Below are 21,781 nucleotides of genomic sequence, written 5' to 3' on the forward strand. Positions count from 1 at the left end.
GTAGACGGAGGCTGACCAAAGCGCTGTTGGTATTCTTCAGGTTCAGTGCCAATGCCCAAGGCTCACGGAACCATCTAGAATATAATACTCAAAGCTCCTAGTGTCTCATTGGTAACAATGTCATTGTATGTATGTTGAACTTTTTTCGCACCGTACGTAGCCAACCTTGCTAATCGGAGGTGCAGGGAAAGGACAATAAACTAGACAAATTGGGGTGGTGCTTATCACCATTGGAGATTCCGAGCCTGCGGGATAAATTCCACATTCATATGGTGGGGACCAGTCACTCCATAAAACAGCCGCTGCTGATTAACCACAAGAAGTTACCTGTTTTGTCGACCCACTGTGGGTGATCATGGGCTGACCCGACCCCTTTGCAGATATTTTCGACTCGCAACTTTGCGGCTGTGATTACGACCCTCTGCCAGCCAGCTTGAAGCTTGAACAATGCGAAAGTTAACATTGCGTCACGTGCCCCGATGGGGGGGGAGCCCGCAATATGTTTGCTGCAGCAAAGCTAATGCCACAGTGGCAAGATGTTAACTACCTCGCCTGGTATACAGGAGGTTGTGGGTTCAATCCCGACCCTGACGCCTGTATATTCGGAGTTTGGATGTTCACCCCATGGTCGCGTGGACCCCTCTACATTTAAAATCAACGTGCGTTTAGAGTGTTTGGCTGCTATAAATGTCCACACGATAGCCACTTTGTTGACCTATCATTTGTGGCCAGGTCGCTTCTGAAAAAGAGCTGTGTAGCTCAGTGGGCCTTACCTGGTAAAAAAATAGTTTATGAATTAGTTCATAATCCCACCTACCGAAGCTCGTCGCGCCTCCGTATCTCAGGGAGGTGCGAAGGAATCCTTCCTTTCCAATGAGCGCCTTGCGTGCTTGAAGGTGACGTTGGCGGTGTCTGCGCATCGGCCTTTTTACAGATACGGACGAGTGCGATGACAACCCTTGCGTTCACGCGCGCTCCTGCAAGAACCTTTTCGGAGGCTACTACTGTGGTTGCCTGCCCGGGTGGACTGGACAGAATTGTGACATTGGTAGGTTTACCTCTCTCCTCCACACCCACGTGCATCATCGGTGTCAAACAAAAACACAGACGTGCATTTAGATAGACGCTGAAATCAATGCTATTCTTTCGCCCAATTACCCAGTATAACGTGCAACCTCAGGCCAACGTTTGGCACGTGGTTTGAGCAATTGAATCAACATTGACCAAACATTCCACATTTATTGCCTATTTACCTATAAACAAGGCATGTAACAATCCATCTAAAAACAAGGCATGTAACAATCATTCGATAAAAATGCATATATTACGTTTTATTTGTGTATGATTTCATGCATTGATTATCCTATGGCTACGTGAGTTATTCTGTGGCCGCTCGAAATCTACAGCTGCAATTCATGGTGCAAAGGGTACCATGTATAGGATTGAGCAGCAGGATTCTAAGATACAGCAAAGCCCATTCTTTCGAGCAGTCATTGCGATGCACCACAATAGGGGGATGGGGGTTAATCATGAACAGGTTTGGACAACGGCACTTTGCTGACTGGCCGCTTGTTTCTGTCGCGGGAGTTAAAAGGGCAAATAAATTGCATGTCGTGTAATTTCAAACGCGTTGTAAAATAACCACCAACCATTTCCAAATATGAAATACCTTGAAATGTATGAGTGGGAATTTTCATTACTATTATTGTTATATATCAAAGGGGTGGTACAGTGGCAAGCGTGCGCTATGGACTCGGTGACCCGAGTTTGATTCCAGGTGCACGGCTAACATCAGTGGCGAGTGATCTATCAGAATTGATGCTGCCCTCCCACGCCTACACAAAGACAAAGATCCTCTGTATAGCCTTAACTGACTGTTGGGGCAAGTGCAGTTAACCGGCACGGCCCACGAGCGAGTGGGGTGGGGCTTGAATTCTTTACCACATATTTATGTTTTAAAGATAACTGGAAAGCAGTGATATTTAGTTTATGTTTCCCTAATTAAGATGTGAAAATTCCTTTGTGTCACCTGACGACGTAACTAATTTTGGTGGTGGTTCTCGAGTGCAGTGGTGCTGCGGTTGACCGCAAAGGGGGAGGGAAAAAAACCATCATCACCACGTCTTCTTCATGAGTTTGCACTTTTGCCGCGCGCACTCGAGGCGCACGCGCAGGGCTCAACAGCCCTCTCGTTTGCGCACCACTCGCCTCTTTTTTTTTTCGTCGCAAAATGGTTCTCGAACGCTTAAACCCGACTCGTGACCCACTAAGCCCTCACTGTGGTGGCCCACCTGCTAAAATACGTTGTAGGAATGCTCGTTCATCCTCCTGTTAGATGTATCTGCCCAGTTGTTGGGTTTTTAAAATTGGCTTTTTAAACAGAGCCGCTATCTTATTTTAGATGCTACAAGCCCATCGAATGTTCGCTGCAGTCTCAATATGTCCGGGCCAAACTGATTGTATTGCTGGGTTTCTGGTCTGTCAGGTGCGGTGGCACACGCATGTAATTCAACATTTTTGATAGATGCCTTGCAGCATGCCTACAAGGTTGACTGTGCAAGGCAGAACAGAAAGTAGGTCCTTGACCTAACTGTGGGGATTATTTTCCTTTACACGCTTCGGATACTCCAATTTCCTCCCACATACAAAATACTTGGAAAAAAATCGACCAATTCCCAGGAAAACAATCAAAAGTCCCATGGCATAATCAGCCTGCACTGTCACCCTCCCACACAAAGCAGTAGTGTACTCATTTTTATCAGCCCTGGAATTGTGACAAGGAAACTTGATCCTTTGGGGGGATTTAAAGCATGCAACTTTCCAATTCATCAGTTGGTCACTGTGTCAATTAGCCACCTGGCTGGATTGCAGAATTAGCCTGGGTGTGTTCCCTGCGTCGGAACACTGCACACCAAGTGTCCCACCAATGAATGCCCACGCTCCGGCGCGCACCGGCATGTTGTGTTGTTAATGCGGTTGCTCCGCCAGCGAGAGGTGGCTTTCCTTTCGAGTGCTCCGTAAACAACGCCATGGCGACACTGGGCCGTTCGAGCCAGGCCTCATTAAAGGCCTGCGCTCGACAAACACTCGCCTCTGGATTCTGTGCCAAGTGACGCGATGACCTTGAAAGTGTTTGTCATTTAACAGCCCCCCCACCAACAAATGTGACTCTACCTCTCTTTCCTGTGGCCATAACCTCATCGCAATGTCTCCAAGCCACAAACACGTGCCTTGACAAAGGGGGGGGGGGGGGATATTGAACGACGGTGAACCCGGTTTGAGACTTGATGTGGTCGATTGATTTATATTTTCATGCTGCCCAATAGATGTTTTATTGTACCCTGGTCACCCCATATTCATAATGGACGTTGGCAGAATATTCAATTTGAGAATGATGGGTTGTCAAGTAATTCATGACTTGTAATTGATTGGTTAAGCAATGCACATACAACAAATCACAGACACATCGATATGCAGAGGTCTCCAATCTTTAGTGCATTGCAAATGTGCAACACACCTAATGCACGTGAGCCCTCTATTGCCTGCCTAGAGACAGACTTTTAGGAATCATAGTAACGATCTTCTATCTGTTCTCTTTTATTTCACCAGATGTCAATGACTGTGAGGGGAAGTGCTTAAATGGAGGAACGTGCAAGGTAAATCTCGACCCACAAACACACTTCCTCTGAAGACATTTCATTGCATTGTCTCATCGTCATGTGCATTCACTTACAATTAATCGTCTTCTGGGCGCCGATGCCTTAGGACATGAGACTTTACGTGCATTTAGACTGCAACCTAAGTCTTATACATATACATGTTGGGGGAGCATATAATACCAAAAGCCTCATACTGCCTCCTTACAGCTGTGGGTTATTGCCTCTGCAGCTTGACCCAAGTAATTGTGCACGGGCTTGCTATCACGGGCGCCGTTAATGGTTAAGAGTAAAGACTTATATTGCAGCTTAATGTTCACAGCATTTGTAAAATCCCCATTAACTTAGCTTCCTTATTAATGAGTACAAAGATAAAGATAAATATCCCCCATTTAGCCTTCACAGACTGTAGGGGCAAGTGCTGTTAGCGAGCACCTATTAGAAAAGTGCATTCACGGAGATACTTACACAGAATTCATTTTTTTTTAAATACTGTAGCACTGTGCCATGAAATGTTTCCATTTGTGATGGGAAACACAATCGCAAAACACCGCTGAAACGAAGTAAATGCAAACTAGACTACACCGCAAACGGCAATATTCCACGCGTCGCGGTACGACGTCGTTCCACTCTCGCAGGACCTGGCGAACGATTACAGCTGCGAGTGCAAGCCGGGCTACACGGGCAGACGCTGCGAGACGGAGGTGGACGAGTGTGCTTCGCGCCCGTGCCTCAACGGCGGCCAGTGCAGAGACGCCATCGATTCCTACTACTGCATTTGCACAGACGGCTTTGCCGGCGACAGCTGCGAAGTAAGTGCTGCGTTTGTTCTCGAAGCGAGGTGTGTGATCCCCATCCGCGCACCTGAGGCACGTGTATGGAGCCCTGCAAATCCCAACGATGCCGTGGATTTGCAGTCCGCCAGGCTCTGGCGTTGATGACGAACCCTGAGAACAGCTGTCCAACGTGTGTTCGGACTGTACCATGTGTTTGTTTGGCGTGATGTCCGACGTTTCGCTGCACATGCTGGAGGCTTTTTCTTGAACTGACTGAAGGAAGTTCCCGGCACGTGTAGCGAAATGTGGAATATTGTGCCCAACAACACACGACACGACAAAAAATCACGCTATAGAGATCCACAGCAGCGCAACCTGTGCAGTCTTTACACGCAAAGTGCTTGCCACAAATGAACCACAATACCTTGCTGATCTTGTAAAGGAGCATAAACCATCATGCGAACGCTAGTTATTTTCACAGCGGCTTTTGGCTAACCATCGAATAAAGACGTTCACTGCATTGCGCTTCTGCGGCCATCTGGAACGCTCTTCCTTCAGAGATTAGAAAGCCACTGGAACTCTGCTCCTCACCTCCGATTAGCGCGGTTGACTACTAAGGGCCCATCCATTTTGGACTTATGCAAAAATCTATCAAAACTTGACCCCCCCCCCCAATCCTATAGAACGGCCGATATTTAATCCACGCAGAAACGATCAAGGATGAATAATATTAACGTGTTTAAGCAAACAGTCCACTGCCGGACTATCTAACTAATTTGAAGGCCAATGTAGACAAATTATTATCGAGGCTTCACCCCCCCCCCCCCCCCCCATTTCCTATGCATACGCACATTGCCTCCTCCATGCGTACGGACTAAATGGATGGCTCCTTGCGGTGCAAAAAAAGTTCAACATACAGTCGTAGAACCCTATGAATCTCATGGAATGGCAATCAAGCACTCTGTGGGCATTAACAATGAACCTAAATAATTATAGACATTAATTATTAAGAGTAGGGCAGTATATTTTCAAGAATATAAGAAGTCTAATTTAAGACAGATAATTTCCTGAAGTAGTTCATACTTTTGTAATAAAAGGACTCAGACACTTCTCGCTGACTCCGTGTCCTTTATTTGGGGTTCGCGTTCTCCTTCCCACACGGCACTCCTCCTGAGACTCTCTCCCTGGCAGCCCCACATCTGCCTTCGCTCCCGTAGCCTTCCACGCTCCTGCAGCTCCGCTGCAGGCTCTTGGTACAGCCCTCTGGCTGCTCCCCCAGCAGCTCCATCGCTGCTCCCTGTTCCTCCGTGCGTGGCGATCTCGCCACCTCCCAACGTCAGCCCTTCGTGGCCTCTATGGCTATCTCGCCATTTCCTACCTCAGCCCTTCGTGGCCTCTGTGGCTATCTCGCCACTTCCTACCTCAGCCCTCGTGGCCTCTGTGGCTATCTCGCCATCTCCAACCTCAATCCTCCACTCTCTCTTCCACCCCGCTGGCTGGCGCCGTCATGAGCCCCTCAGCCACCAGGCTGAGGCACGGCGACCACCCAACGTGTTCACCACCCTTCACTCCCCCGACTGACCCAGATAGCTTCCTGTCTCCCCGCTATAACTTCTCCCCCACGTCACCCTGACTCCTCCCTCTTGGATCGTCATATCCGCCCTGCCCATTTACGCCCGCATTACACTTTTTAAATGTATTTATAGTCGTTAATGACAGGTCTTAATTTCGCATCTAGCAGGGGAAAGTAGTGATGGCGAGGTGTGACGGTTGGTATCCTTGATGACCTCCAACCTTGAGAGCACGCTTGATCTCCTTGAGGTATTATTCGTGTTTCAAGTTATTTAGATTTTTTACATTTTTCACTTTCGGCCAAATTCTTGGACCCCCGGTGGGCTGCCACATACGCTGTGCTCGCTGCGTGTGTGCCCATGGCAGCACTCGCGTGTGTACTGTACATACGTACCAACAATTCACAGCCACATTGTGCGCCTCTTTCAAAAGAGGCTTTCAAAAATGCTTTAATGCTCATCCAGTGGTTGTCTACTTTCGTTGAAATCAGCTGCTGCCATTGAATGTATATGTGAATGTGCTGCTCTGTTATATATATTATAAAGTGCTCAGGTCTCCTACCGATATTGGAATGATTTTTGTAAATATAATTTTTGCCCTATCCCCTACTCTCTAGGTTATGTCATCTTCTGAACACCGTTGCAAGTATGCACGAATAATTATCCTGTTAAATAATTTGTCCCGTCCATATTAATTGTCTACCCGTGATGTTATTTCCGCTTTTTTTTACGCTGTCTGCGAAAATGCGATGGATCAGGCGCAAAGCTGGGTTACCGGCCGGCTGACTCAGTGGTAGGAGCGAGCGGCTCGCAAATTGGAAAGGTTGCGAGTTCAAATCCCGGATGGGAGTTTGACTCAGCCCATCATCCCCTCTTGGGTCGATCAAATCAGTGCACCACTTTGCAGGGACGTCAACAGTGGTTTTCTTATATATAAAAAACTCAGCTGCCCCCGGGCAGAGGAATGTGAAATTTCCATCACTTGTTCAGAGCTGTATACTTGAGCAAGAACTTAGTTTTACTCAACTTTGGCAGAGGATTTAGCAATGTAACACATTTTTTATACATTTCAATAAATATTTGAAGTAATGTGCGAATAGCTGAAGGAAGTTAGCTGCTTTTATAAGTTTCCAGTGTGTTACCCTAAAACGCCGCATTTTGTCATTCCTCAAGAAGCTTCTGTAAAATTGACAGCGCGCTTACTGGAATGTCATTGGCCCTCACTGTGTTGCGTTCATATCAAGAGTTGATTAATTGGGGAAGACAGTGTATAAAAGACAACAGGTCCATTAAGAATGCCATCTCCTGAAGGGATTGTGTACATTTACTGCTCAAAAAGTAATGTCCTGGCCAGAAAAGCTGCACCCATTTTATAATCAGGCAGCCAAGAACCACACAGAGGAATTTGTCATCTCGAAGATAAAAATATAACATTTGGTTTGCTTAACCTGCTTGTTTTGGCTGCATTCACCCACTCTTGGCGTTTGCGGTAAGCAGCTGAAGTAATCTCCTATGAACCTCGACTGTATAATGCTACCCCTGGCAATATTTTATTAGACTTGTCAGCGTTTTAAGATTACCAGACGGACGATATAGGTGACCAATTGAACTCTGTCAGAGCCTCATAAAAATGGCAGCATGACCATCACATCATGAACACAAGTTCCAGTGACTTGTTGTTTATTTGAGCAACAAACACGCTAGGAGCTTCTTTAGGAACTGAATTTAGTTGCTGAAGAAGCTACCAGGACATAGCACGAAACGTCGGACATCATGCCAGACATTACATGGCACATCCCGAACACGTGTCAGAGAGCTCGATGGCACAACCGTGAAAACCCTTCGCAGCTATAGAATGTCAGCCGTTGTGTGACGTCCCACTGTGGGTTTAGTTCCTGAAGAAGCTCCCAGGATGTGGAGCGACAACGTCGAACATCGTGCAGGACAGGAGGCGGTACACTTAGTTCGTCGTTCTAAGAAGAACGACGAACAAGTGGGGTGCTCTGGCAGCCGGAAGGAAGTAACAGAGGGAAGCGTGGCAGCTGAACTTCCCCTGGGCCGCCCCCTGTTCTGTTTAAACAGTTGACGTCTCGTACGCATCAACACCGTGGCTGCTCGCTTACGCGTGTGTGTCTTCCTCAGCTGGGGAGCGGTAGTGTAGCGGTTAGCACGCCGCGCTACGAACCTAGCAACCCGAGTTCGATTCCCGCTAATGGCCAACATCAGTAATAATTATCTGAAACCGGTCCTTGGCCTCCCTTAGGTTGACTCAGCCTCAAATGAGTACTTGTGCGGTGTGTAAAAACATCGCCACTAGGGAGACAAAGGCGACTGGGCGTGGTGGTGGCCACCCATCCCTTCGTGTGCCGTTCTGGCCTTCATAGGTGATCGCTAACAGCACTTTCCCCAACAGTCTGTTAAGAATATACGGGGGATCTTTGTCTTTGTTTTGTCCTCAGCTGGACGTGGACCTCTGCGTCCCGAACCCGTGCCAGAACGGGGCCCGGTGTGCAAACCTCCCCACCGGCGACTACTTCTGCCACTGCTCGGAGAACTTTGAAGGAACAAATTGCACCCTGCTGAAGGACCATTGCCTCACCTCGCCCTGCCAGGGTACGTCGTCGTTTCCCCAGCCGCAATTGTCGCCTCGATACCCGAGTTTCTGCTTCATTTTCTGCAGGGCTGAGAGCCCATCGATGTAATTTATTTCATTTTTCGAATCAATGCTCGTGGTGCCTTGCGTGTCAACACAAGCGCGGATATTTTGGTGCCTTGTGGCACGTGCTGAAGTGAAGACGAACGCGATTGCTGTAGTGGCCGTCTTTCCGCCAGCAGTGACGTAAGGAGGCCATTGCACGGCTGCACCTTTACCCATGTCTGCTGGCACGGAAAGGTAAAAAAAATGAAGGCTTACACGCAGCCTCAAAGGAGCGTGCGGGCAGGTGATGCTAGCCAGCTCTTGTGTTGAGGGTATCATTAATGGTATTTCCACAGCAATCAATCAAGCGTCAGACACTTGCATTAGTTTGAGACACCCTTATTCGAGGACAGAGAACGTTTGATTAATAGCAGCAACTGAAGGCTGCAAATGCTGGAATGAGCAGTGCATCTGTTGTCAAAGTTGCTACTAAAAGAAAACGTTCATTATTTTGTATGACTAAGTGACTAAACGTGTGTGGCCTAGTAGTGTGCATCATGTGTATATGTATGTGTGCATGGGTGTGGAACAGCTGTGCATTGAATCGCTTCCCTGCACCGCAATAACAGTGACCTGGGTTACATTTCCAGCCATGGTTAACAAAACCTGCAAGTAGAGTCTAAACCTCTCTTGGTTTTCTTCCCCCCACCACCCCCCACCACCCCCCACCACCCCACCACCCCCCACCACCCCCCACCGCCCCCCCCCCCTTAAAGGAGCGCTGAGTACATTGTGTAAAGATCGACCCTCTGGAGACAAATGTAGCCAGATCATGGGGCTGTCCCACACCACAGGCCTTAATAGATACTCACTCACAGCACTTTGCCCAACAGTCCATGAAGCTTAATGGGAAGATATTTGCCCGAGGCTATTATGCATGGGTATAGACCACATTGTATGTATCGTTTTCAGATTAAGGTGGATAACGGTTCTAACTAATTATGGTTCAGGTTGCCACCCACAGAAGCAACCCTGTTTGTTGTTTCTGGTGGCCTCAAACAGCGTCGAGTATTTTTTGCTGCAATCTTGAACTTGTGGATAAACTGTGGTTATTCTAAGCGATATCGGAACGTGAAATCATTTACGACATAAACAACTGGCGGGTGCGTTTTCTCTTCCCCCCATGTGCAATGCATCATCGTTGTGCGGGGTTTTCACTCTGATATAGAAATCTTTATTTTATCAGCATTACTAAATTTTTACGTGTTATTGTTATTTTATATTGGACCGTTTAAATCAACGTGAACCTTTTTGGCAGGAGGCTCGCTGAGATGTTTTAATTTTTCACAGCGGAGGAAAAGGAAAAGGCCATAAATAACACTTTGTATAAAAATCAGCCTCTGGTGTTCAAGAAGAATTTGGAAATCTACTCCTCAAACACTGTACATGTTGTTGGTCAGCTTGTTTGTTCAGCTTGCTCAACATCAACATGAGTTACAGTCCGAAGGTTTTAACGAACAGGCAGCTGATGCACATGTAAGGCATACGGATCGTCAGGTTTTATGTAAGGGGCACTGTATTTTGTACAAATATTTACAGCATTTTTCGGACCTCTAAATTCACGTTTTAATTGCGTGGGGTGTGAGGGGGGTGCGTTTCATCGAGAAAGAGTCGCATAATCATTTCAGACGTGTTCTTTTCAGAAGTGTATATTTTTATTTCAACTTAGAAGACCTGAATTTACACAATTTAAGTTGTAAGAACCATAAAAGCCAAAAAAAAAGAGTCCGCTTCAAATCTTCAAATTTCATGCTGCAACTGTGACAAGTGAAGTTCACTGCATTATTGTTTTTACAAAGTGTCGCTAGGAGGTTATAATACCATGGTGAATTTTAACACGCACACACACACTTACTCATTCACTCTACCATTACTTGGCTTTCACGTTAAATGAGTCCATCGTGCACCACTAATTTATTTATTTAAAGTTTTGCCTCTTTAATTATAATAGTATGGAGTTAGAGTAGCTTACTTGTAGCGCTATAAGTCGAAGCTGTTTTCAAACATTACACTCCTTTTTTAATTGCGTGAGGACTTACAGGCAACCTATCATGAGTTTTGTGAAACCCATTGGTTCCATGCATCCATTAGACTTACATTTTTTTCTCTTCAGCTGCCACAATCTTCCTACTTTCTGGGAGTGTGACTTCTCTCTCTCCGAATGGCTGCGTGTTGAGCAGGCGCCACTTTGTACGACGCTACAGCTGTGCCCCAGAATGTTTACAGACCACTGAGATCGACTATGAAGCGTTGCCCTTTATTTCAAGAACTATGCGAGGGAGAAAGAAGGCCACCCACAAGCAGATGCATGAGCAGTTGGTAACTTTTGTCCAAATGTGATGTTACCTCTCCGCGGCCCACTTAAGCACTCGAAGCAACAAGACATTAACCACATCCACGCAATGAATCACGCCGCACCATATGGACCTTGTAATTGGGAAGCCCAGTCGGCATTCCTGCAAGCCCTGTTGTCCATAAAACAAGCGGCGTGCTCATATTTGGAGATCTTGTGGAAATGGCGTTGACCTCAGGACTCCAACCTGTCCTGCATTTGCTGACTGAACAATTTGCACAAATTCCCCACGCGCATCGGGTGGGCAGTTAGGGTTTGGTTGCTCAGTGTTTAGTGCCGCGGTGCTCTGAGCTCGCTGACCGGGGTGTTCGAATCTCGGTGGTGGTGGCTGCCATCAACGGCGAGCGATAACTCAACTGGCCTTGCGTCTCCTCCCCCTTCACCAGCTGACGCTGACCAGTGTCGTGGTGAAGTACGGTCAAACAACCACCCATGGCCAACACACTGTGGGGAGAGCCCTTCATTCTGCACTGGATTTACATGGGTCCGTGTATAATGATTTCATTTTTTTAAATCATATTTAAATTATATTTGAACTGTTCATTTGCATTTTTTTCTCAATTTTTTTTTACAAATCTTTTGCTTAAAAATGCAAGTTTGAAAGTAACTGTCTCTTATATAAATGTTAGAGTGATAGATGTTTTTTTTAAATTCAGGCTTGTGCAACTGGTTTGTATTCATCGTCAGTAGTTGGCTGTGGGATGTATTTCACTGGAAAATGAGGGAAGCTAAAACTTTTGCCAAGATTTATTTTCCCTAAAGAGATGCATTGCTCACATAAGTCACCTTCTTTGTACTTCTACAAGTTGTACAATTGCTGCATAAACAAGACAAGCGGAACAGACCAGTCCAATCAGCGAGCCTTCATTGCTTACGCCCGCAAATGCTCTCTCACACACGGGTACACACGAGCACAAATCGCATTGCACGCAAGCGCGCACCAAGCAATTCAACTGTAGTCCTCCCCTTTTCAGTACCGCCTGATTTCTCGTGCCGCAAGGTGACAATTGCATTAAATCCAAGGGAATCGCGGTTTCAAGGGTTAGCACCAGCATGGCACCAGTGACTTTGTGCTGCACCAAAGGACATTACTGAAGCGGAGGTTGATAAGGAGACCTTCAAGGTGTATTCAACCAATGGCGCAGCTGCGTTGGTGATCACGCCGAGTTTTTAAACCAATGAAATGCAGGTTACAGATGCAGTATTTTTTGTTGTTGCAATAAATATCTTTGTTCTCGAGACATAGTGAACGTGAAGGCCTTTGGGAAGGCTCATGTTGCCACGGACATTTGTGTTTGGCTGTGCTTTCTTAGTTCGTCTTCCAAATATAGAATAGTATTGCTTCTGCAGCATTAAAGCATAGAATTGCCGTTTGCGGTATTTTGCGTTGAGAATATCGCAGGCATTGCTCTAGAAATAGACAATCTGTGATTTATTTATGTTTCATAACGTGTGTCTTTGGCTGCTACAGAAACAGAACATGCCGGCCTCTGACTTGCTTATCCTGCTTGATTTTAGCATTGGGTCGTAACACATCACCATCCTCAAGGGGACATTGATATTTTATTTAAAATGTCTCAGTTGCAGAAGTGTGTTTTGCTGCATGTTTGTTCTTAAAAGAACAGCCCAAAGGAAATGCCTTAGGAAAAGAGTGCAAGCTGTCATAGTTTATGAGTTCTGTTCACATTCTCGGTTGCAGAACTGAACTATGTCATGTGCAATTACTAAACGTTGAATTAAACATTGCTCAAGAAGAGCATGACAGCATGTGCACAACAGGATTAGACACGAAAGCCTGCCGTGCAGCCTGCCGTTTATCTTACTTTAAATAACACTTTGCGTTGTAACTACGAACTACGTGTGAGAAAACGTGAGAAAAAAATCGTGTCTGGCGATACAAGAATTGACCAACTGCTGACAACTTTCCCTGAATATCATCTGGTGTTTTTCGTCTAAAATAACTTTTTTAAAGACATATTTTTTCATTGTTCAGCAAAAAAAACCCATGAGAGTAGCAGTGCAAAGTACCTTTTCAGGCCATTTAAATGAATACCAATGTAAATTGTCAAGTCTATTTTCTATTATCTTACAATCTTTTACAGCAATTACTTGTACATAAATAATACATTAACAAAAAATCAGCTCCATATCACAATCAAAATTACATGATTATGTATAGCCCTTTGTCAGTCCTCTGCTCAATGATGGCCTTCCCTCGTGCCAGTCGTATGTATGTGTGTACGTTGCATTTCTTTCGCACCATACGTAGACAACTGTGCCAATCGGAAATGCGGGGGAAGGACAAACAACAAACTAAACACAGTTGCGAGTAGGTGAAAGGGAGAAGGATGCCCAGGGCCGGTTCAGATGCACGAGTCAATAACATGGAAGGCAACCCCCAATTTCTCAGTAAAGCATTACACTGCAGCAGCATTAGCTGCTTGGTTTATTCTGGCCACGTTGATCAAATCAGATTCGATGGCCTGCTGAGCAGTGGGATGTGTGGCCTCAAGTGAAAGCCGGTGTCCCCCATATGTCGGTGGCAGCTGGTGATTATATCCTTGTGTGCGGCCCATCGCTAATAAGTTGCCACAATAGACAAGATTAGATGAACCTAGATTAGATGAGATAGGATTATACGCTGGAGGTATCTGCCAAAGTTCTGCCCTCGAGGATTTGGCTGTTCCAACTGATACAGGATAAACTAATTTAGGTTTTTTTTTCTGTTAACCTATATCGGGCAAGGATTTTCACCACGTAGTTTTCCACGTAGTGACCAACGCTCGGGGATCAGTGTGGCGAAGTATGATGAGAACAGCCCCTGGTGCCCCCCCCCCCCTCACGGGGCAGGCAATAGACTGACGAAGGGCTTGACAGTATATGACTATTAATTTACACTTGTGCATGTTCACGTGTCCATGTGCGCATTAGTCGCATGCGCTTATGAATCGCTTCAAATCCGTAAGTGCCAGCATTAAAATTGCATTTGCTAATAAATATAACCTGCGGCGGTAAAACTGTGCACAGCTAAAATCGGTGAAATAACATCACAGGCACATTGCAAATCAATGCTCACATTTAGAAATGCAATGCAGACAGTAATTATATCTAGCTTATTTTATTCATTTTAATTCAATTAGAGGAGCTTGTTTTGGTAGCCTTCAAGGGCGCAGGCCAGTCTGGAAGGGCACACGACAAGCAGATGGGAAAGGCACCCAGCTAAGCTGGGCTTTAACCGACCCATTATATTGCATGTTTCTCAGCACAAATACGAAACACAATTCAACTCTATTGCTATTAAATGTAACAGTTTTCATATGCATACAGTCTGGAAAATTAGGGGTTATTAACGTGGTATTAAAGTATATGGGTAATAAGCAGCTCTGTAGCAAATTATTGCATTTAAAGTATTCTTATGATGTCCTGCCCATGCCTTGAAAGCATTGAAGCCTTCTGATATGTTATGCAGAAGTTTAACCTTTGTTTGTCTGAAAATCCTTTCTCTTCGACTACTGGACTGATTTTGATGTGAAGAAGCAAATCCAGTCCTGAGCTTTCCCAAGGTCTATTCAGCCTCAAACGAGTACCTGGTGCAATGTGTAAACATCACCACTAGGGCGACAAAGGCGATCGGTGCTCGCTAACAGCACTTGCTCCAACAGTCTGTTAAGGCTATACGGGGGATCTTTGTCTTTTTTTTGAGTGGGCAGATGAGTGGGTGAGTGCGCGTATTGTTGTGACCTGCGATGTCGTGGGTGAGAGTGTGAGTGAGTAGTTGGGTAGGTGAGTGGGTGAGTTTATACGTTCCTGTGACCTGTGGTTTCACGCGGTATGGACAAGATGAAACAGTGAGTGCGGTAGGCCGATTCCTCAACATGGTAGGTGGAGGAATCAATAAGTGAAGTTCACCGGAGCAGTAACAATGGTGGTAGAGCGATAGAGGAGTGATGGAGCCGTTCGTTGTCGTTGCCCGTGCGCAGTTATCGACAGCTGCACGGTGGCCGTGCCCTCCAACACGTCGGAGAGCGGAGTGGCGCACGTCACCTCCACTGTGTGTGGCCCTAACGGACGCTGCCTCAGCCAGGCCGGTGGCAACTTCACCTGCATGTGCAGCTCCGGTTTCCGTGGATCCTTCTGCCATGAAAGTAAGTGTATTCATTTTACACTACACACATATACACACACGCTTTAAAAACCCGCCATGGTGATGTGGCCGAGCGGCAGTTTATTTCAGAGGTTTGCGGCGAGCCTAGTTGCTGCACCGGTGAATGCTGCGGGGTTTATTATTAGTAGAATGTGCTTCACAGTCGACCTTAAAGATCCCACGATGTCACTTGCCAAGAGAGTTGGCTATTTGTGCCAGCGCCACGGTTTCAAAATTGGCAAACATAATAAAAACGACTTGCAGGTTACTTATATGGGTAAAAGCACATGGCAAAAAAACGTCCCCTCCTTGGCAGACTACACTGTTCTTTAAAACATAGTGCCTTCGTGGTAACTTCGCATTATAGCAATGGCGTGAATACTAAATGCGCTATATTATTGTTGGTATTAAATCACGCATTCCAGGGAATTCCAAGAGCATCAAGACAAGGTTCTAGAGCCTTCACCGTCATATGTTAACCCAAAGGTCAACAAACATCAGCAACCAAGGCAAAGATGTAAAAAGCCAGCCACGAGGAGTCGACAAGGATGGTCCTTGGTGGTCAGGTGACGACTGCAGCAGTTGTAAAATCTCATGGAATGGAAGTAACCGGCACTTTGCGTTGGCAATAATGCCATCGGCCATTGGTTACTTCGTGACCTTGAAGAGAGCAAATTGGAAATTGTGAAGTTGATATGAAAGACTCACCGACATACTTTGCAAGTAGCAGTTCTGTACATCCATCATGGCTCTCATATGTAAACATTTGAACCTTATGGCTGTACCCCGGGGTACCATAGTACCCCGGCTCACGCACAATGTCTGTGACGCAGTCATTCTTAGTCTGTTGATGGTCGGCGATGCGGCAATTGACTCATCTCGACGAGCTGTACACGATGTACCACTACGGTGCATACCGCGAGCATTCGGGGTTTCGGCGCAATCGACCTCGCTGCGTTTCGACATCGCGGAGTGGCACTGATGTCGGCTTGATTTGTACCCCAGTCGCGGATTGAAGTACACCCCTGGAAAAAATAGTGTCCCAGAAATAAAATATTTAATTGCCCCGGCCATTTTGTATTATTTTGTACCCCGGGGTACTGCCATAAGGACTACTGTGTGCGGAAACAGTAAATTAAAAACAAGCATTTAATAAGCCCAGTTTAACACGTAGGCTGGTACGTTGAACTTTGAAGGCTTCACCTTTATGACACTCCAACTCAGCAATTCATATAATTAGCAAGGTGGGGAAGAATTAGTGAGTCTATTGGGAGAAGGATATGTGCTCTTCAGAGCCATTTATTTCAATTGTATTTGTAAACAACGCCAAATATGCATTTTAAAGGATTTCACCATTAAAACATAGAGTAATATCCACCCATTACCCTGTAATGGTACCAGTGATACTGAAGGCAAACGGTGTTGGTTGGCAATTCGGTAGTTCCGTGGTGAGCATCCGTCTTCTCCTCCACCCATTTGAGTTTGTGTGCTTGCGTATAATGCTGCATAGTTGAATCTCTTCACCATGGTGAAAGATACATTTTAGTGTTGATGCATTTATTGGAAACCGTGAAGTTGTCTTCCAACGAAATATCAACTCGGCCTTTTTTGGGTTTAGTTTGTTGTCCTCCCTCCGTACCTCCGATTACCACGGTTGGCTGCGCACGGTGCGAAAGAAGTTCAACATTCATGCATACGTGTGATTTGATTATCAAGACTGACCCTGCCAATTATCAATGTTTCTGATATTTGATCATACATAGATAAATAGATGTTACAAATCTTCCCAAGCAAGTCCTACAACTGCAAACCCAATGAGTTGGTGGCAAAGAATTACACGACGCCTGCGAGAGTGAGCGGTGACCTCTTTAGCCTCTCCGTCATTATTTCTGGGGGTGAACATCTCATCCAGGAGAAGTGGCACACATTTCGAATGCATGCCCCCGCCCTGGCTAGCCCAGGCAAACAAAGAATATAGAAAGATTAGGCATTGTGCAACACCTGGCTAAGACTATCATCAAGTTACGTTACCCGGCTCAATAATTCGATGTGGCCTAAGCGGCCTCCTTACGCCATGACTTAAATTGGGCAAGGGTCGCATGATGTGGTTTTAAAGGCCTGATCATTTATTTTTTTAAGCTGTGTGCTAATCACAGCTCCTGTGGTTAACTTTCAAAATCCTTCTCTTTTGATACCTTTGTTGTCCGTACTGGAAAGGCTTCCTAACCGCGCACAGATTAGTATATTTACAATACCGTGTATATATGTAGCAGTAATTCTGTGCGTTGTAAATTATTTTCCTTTTCGAGTAAAGTAATTGTATTTTGCTTTATGTGGAATCCATACAAATTCTGTTTTGAAACGTCACGTCCTTTGCAATGTAGACTTGGGCCATCAGATAAATAAAGAACAATAATATATGCAATACTTTATTATTGTTTATGATTTAGTCATTTGTGATTAATCATCACATTTGCAAGTCGGGTCACAGCCACCAGCGATTAGGTAGGTCATAGTAGTGCACAATGGTCTGATAATTTCCAATGACGTCACAGGGGATGCATTCGCTCGGCCAATTGGCTTTGCTTGTCTTCTGGTTATCAATGTGTGAAGCTAACAATGAAACTGCTCGTTCTCGTTTCGTGTGACATTGAGTTGATCGGCAACATCTACACGTCCATGGGGTTGGCAAGTGAACCAGTGGGCAGCTTCAGTAGTAGCCGCATGGTTGAATATTTGAAATGCTGCCAGCGAATTATCGAAGAGGGCAGCGGTGTTACAATGCAGTCCACGGTTCGGGATCGGTTACGGCAGTCACATTGTGGGCTATTATTAATTTTCCACCATCGGTGTTGGACATGCCCGCGTCTGTGGCGACACTGCTGTAGTGAGTAGACGGAGGCTTCTCGCCGAGTCAGCTGCTGCAGGAATGCCGCCGCCAGCGCTGCCATTTGATGGTCGCCGCCGACGCGAGCTTACAGGTCCCCAGACTCCGTTGCTCAATTGTTTCAGTTGTAAATGATGGTTCGGACGGAGGGTGGGTGATGTCACATGACCTTGTAGCTGTGCGCTCCTGGGTTTTCCCAGTGCACCTATTGCGAATGCCATAACTGTAAACTGTTTTGAGCGAGGTGTACAGTGTTCAGATTGCTTTAGGGGTTTTCAAGAGCAAACAAAAGGACAACTGATGTGCAATTATAAACATTGTTTAATATAGGAATCATAATATTTGTTATATTTATTTTTAGTATACCAGCATGATTCTCACTGCATGGCATGGGTGTATTCATACATTTGCTTATTTTTCATACACCGTATAAACAAATAAACAAAACACAAAGACTTTAATACGTATGCAAACATTACATTCATAAACTGTTAAATCTCCCTTGATTTAAAGCTTTCGTGACTGCAGGAATCCATATTCTTTGGTTCTTTCGGTAAAGACACGTAGGTAGAAATAAAATCTAACTAATCACGACGTTTCGATCGCAACACAAGCGGTCGTCATCAGGCAAAAGAAAGAAGATGACGACCACTTGTGTTGCGATCGAAACGTCGTGATTTGTTTGATTTTATTTCTAACTACATGACTTTACCAAAAGAACCAAAAAGTATGTTAAATCTCCGTGCTATTTTTTGATAATCTGCCAAATTCAATATGTTCAACATTTTTATGCAAATGCATCTCAAAGAAATATCCTGACGGTATGCATTTCTCAGTTTGTTTTAAGCTTACCATGCTCCAACGTCTAACTGTCGTTGCGCGTGTGTGTGCATGCGTGTCTCGCTGCGCCCTAGATGTGAACGATTGCGCGGAGGGTGCGTGTAACAATGGAGGAACGTGTTTGGATGGCATCAACTCCTTCCAGTGCATGTGCCCCGATGGCTGGGATGGCGAGTTCTGTGAGAACGGTGAGTTTCCCATCATCCACTCCGTGCACCGCGATGCCATTCATCCACCGGGGGGTTGTGGTGTTTAGCTTCGACGCTCTGTTGTTCTCACGGTCATTAGAAATCAGACCTCGGCCTTGTTGGGCCGTTCCAGGAACGCTTCCCTTCGTGGCTCATTTCTCGATGGGCTTGCCACCTCCTACTCCACAACCTCTCCTCCCCCCACCCCACCGTTAGCTGTTGCCGTCCTAACCTGAAGTCTATTATTTGTACAATTTTCTGCTGTTAAAAGCATAGCCCACTGAGCTCTTTTCCGTGGTGACCCTGTGACATCACGACTGCTTATCAGGGTGGCCTGTCTGGAAGTACGTAGTTCACCTAGCGGTACGAGCCACGCGGTCCAGTGTAGGGGGACTACGTGGGCCCCATTGCTGTGCTGGCTTGGACCGGTAAACCTGCCATGGGAATCTGCGGGTCAGGCTCACTTACCCAGTTCGTATTCTGGGCTAGCCCACTTTTCAGTGATCATGGGAATGCGGCATTAGTCAGACATGCCTAGATTACCTACTTGCTATGGTTTTCAAGATTTGACTGTGCATGGGGGCCCACAGCAGCACAGCTGGTTGCTCAGAGTGGGACATCGACTACTAATGTCTCCTTTGAACTCTACAAGTGAGCTACGCTGGGGCCGCGCAAAGGCAGCCCGGCATGGGTCAGGATGCGGGAGTTGGTTTTTCCACTGGAAAATCCGTGCTGTGCCGCTGACGTCACATGCAATTAATACGTCATTAGCCATGCCCTTTGCTCTGCTTAGCCCCGAGCCAGATCCAGGTACCTTGTGTGGCAATAATCACAGTTTGGTTCTGACTTGGCTCGGCAATTTGCCAGTGGAAAACAACCCATAACATTAAGGCTGCATGCTGGCTCGACTCAGATGTGTGCCAGTGTAAAAGGTACCCATCATTAATAGAAGCGGGGCCATCTGTGATCTGCAGAAGGGAGGAGGGTAGTAGCAGGCTCGGAGGCATTGGATGGAGGAGGCTCAAAATATGATCCTGGCTTATGGCCCAGGATGAACCTAATCCATGCCTGGCGCCACCCAGCATGTGGTGGTACGCTACACATTAGATAACCAATTGCAGAAATGTGGGGTATGTAATTTGGAGTATTTCAGGCAAGAGTTATGTAGGGATTTTTGCACGTTGTAATTTGTTTAGGAGGATTTGTGAGTGCACGTATAATGCATAGCCCGTTGTCAGTTGACCGGCTGTACGATGGCCTCACCATGCCGCATCGTTCGTAGGAGTTGTTTAACCATACTTCACCATGCTGGTCAGTGTGGGTGTTACTGAAGAATGGAGGCTCAGGACCAGTTCAGATATCATTCACTACTGACGCCAGCCATGGCAGGAAATCGAACTCATTGCTGGTTTAATCGCGCACCCACACCGCCAACCACTGTTATCGTGCAATTGAGGTGAGCACGCGCTGTGATATAACATTTCATTCGCTGTCCTCTTTAACTTGAACTGTCAGTTTTAATGCAATGCTACCAAGTGCCGAGTTGGCTGGTAAATTATTACATAAGGTTGCCATAGAGTACTGGGCTCTACTGTGCGAGATGAGTCTCATACACAACGCGGTAATAGGTCACGGGGTTTAGTTAACACAAGTCACTGGAGGGGGAGTGGGGATGGGATGGGGGCTGTGCGCATGTCTCAGCAGACAATTGGTATTGGCCACTGGCATCTGTGCCAAAGGTCAGCCGCGTTCATGTTATACTGCCCTTTTAACCGTATGAATTAGGCAGGTAACAATTCTGTCCCCCAGCGATCCGATGAACTGTCACAATTTGGGTGTCACGCTTCGGTGTTAAGCGATGATTCTTATTTTTTGTCTTGGTTGTTTTGTCTGTCTAAGTTTGTATGTTTTATCCGCTAGAATGCTCATATGTAAAACTTGCAAAAGTACAGCAGTAAGAATCTACCTTAAACAACTAATCAAATTGTTACGTAGTAAAAGTGCATCGGCAGTCTGCGTGTGGTGCAGTAAAGGTGGGGGTGCTCCCCCCTCTTCCAAGAAGTGTGGCCAGCGTGGAAGAGTAGGCCAAATACCCTCTAGCGTGGCACTCTAGAGCTCCCTCTCGTGGAAACTCTTCTGCCAGCAGTGTCATAAGCAAGTGATTGCAGGACTGCAGGACTGTACCTTTACCACTTTACCAAAAATGCATGTGCAGGCTTATTTCTTGTTTATTTGAGCAAACAATTCAATGCATCTGTAGTGAGCATAAGAATCGATTTTAATCGATTCATCATTGCATAGTAAAAAATGCACACACAGCAACGCTTGAATGTTGCGCTCACGTGTCCATGCAGATGTTGACGACTGCAGCAATCACAACCCCTGCCTGAACGGAGGAACCTGTCACGACCTGGTCAATGACTTCTCCTGCGAGTGCAAGAACGGCTGGAAGGGGAAGACCTGCCACTCAAGTGAGTGCCACAAATTGTTTGGAGAGTCTCAATGCTCCAATATTGGAACCGTCAATTGTGGGTATGATGTCAATTCGAGCTATGCACCCTCCACCATGCGACAAAGCCAGAGAAATAAACTTGTCACGTGGGCAATTGTGCGATTTAATTTAGCTTTTCAGAAAACCGACATGGTGTAGGTTGTAATCTCCAGTGAA

The 21,781-nt window shown here is 46.0% G+C and overlaps 1 protein-coding gene across 2 annotated transcripts in view; it reads left to right on the plus strand.

The window, feature by feature from the left end:
* The window catches only part of LOC133342443 (protein jagged-1b-like), a 120,260-nt gene that overhangs the window by 76,050 nt on the left and 22,429 nt on the right, over nt 1-21,781 (plus strand). For both annotated transcript variants that reach the window (XM_061551634.1, XM_061551635.1), the window contains exons 10-16: nt 935-1,048; nt 3,610-3,656; nt 4,295-4,468; nt 8,463-8,616; nt 15,035-15,199; nt 19,000-19,113; nt 21,468-21,584. In XM_061551634.1, the coding sequence (XP_061407618.1) occupies nt 935-1,048; nt 3,610-3,656; nt 4,295-4,468; nt 8,463-8,616; nt 15,035-15,199; nt 19,000-19,113; nt 21,468-21,584 (885 nt within the window). The remainder of the gene's footprint in view (nt 1-934; nt 1,049-3,609; nt 3,657-4,294; nt 4,469-8,462; nt 8,617-15,034; nt 15,200-18,999; nt 19,114-21,467; nt 21,585-21,781) is intronic.

This window comes from Lethenteron reissneri, chromosome 14 (genome assembly GCF_015708825.2).
Source record: "Lethenteron reissneri isolate LAM-NWPU_2019-01 chromosome 14, ASM1570882v1, whole genome shotgun sequence".
NCBI classification, from domain to species: Eukaryota; Metazoa; Chordata; class Hyperoartia; order Petromyzontiformes; family Petromyzontidae; genus Lethenteron; species Lethenteron reissneri.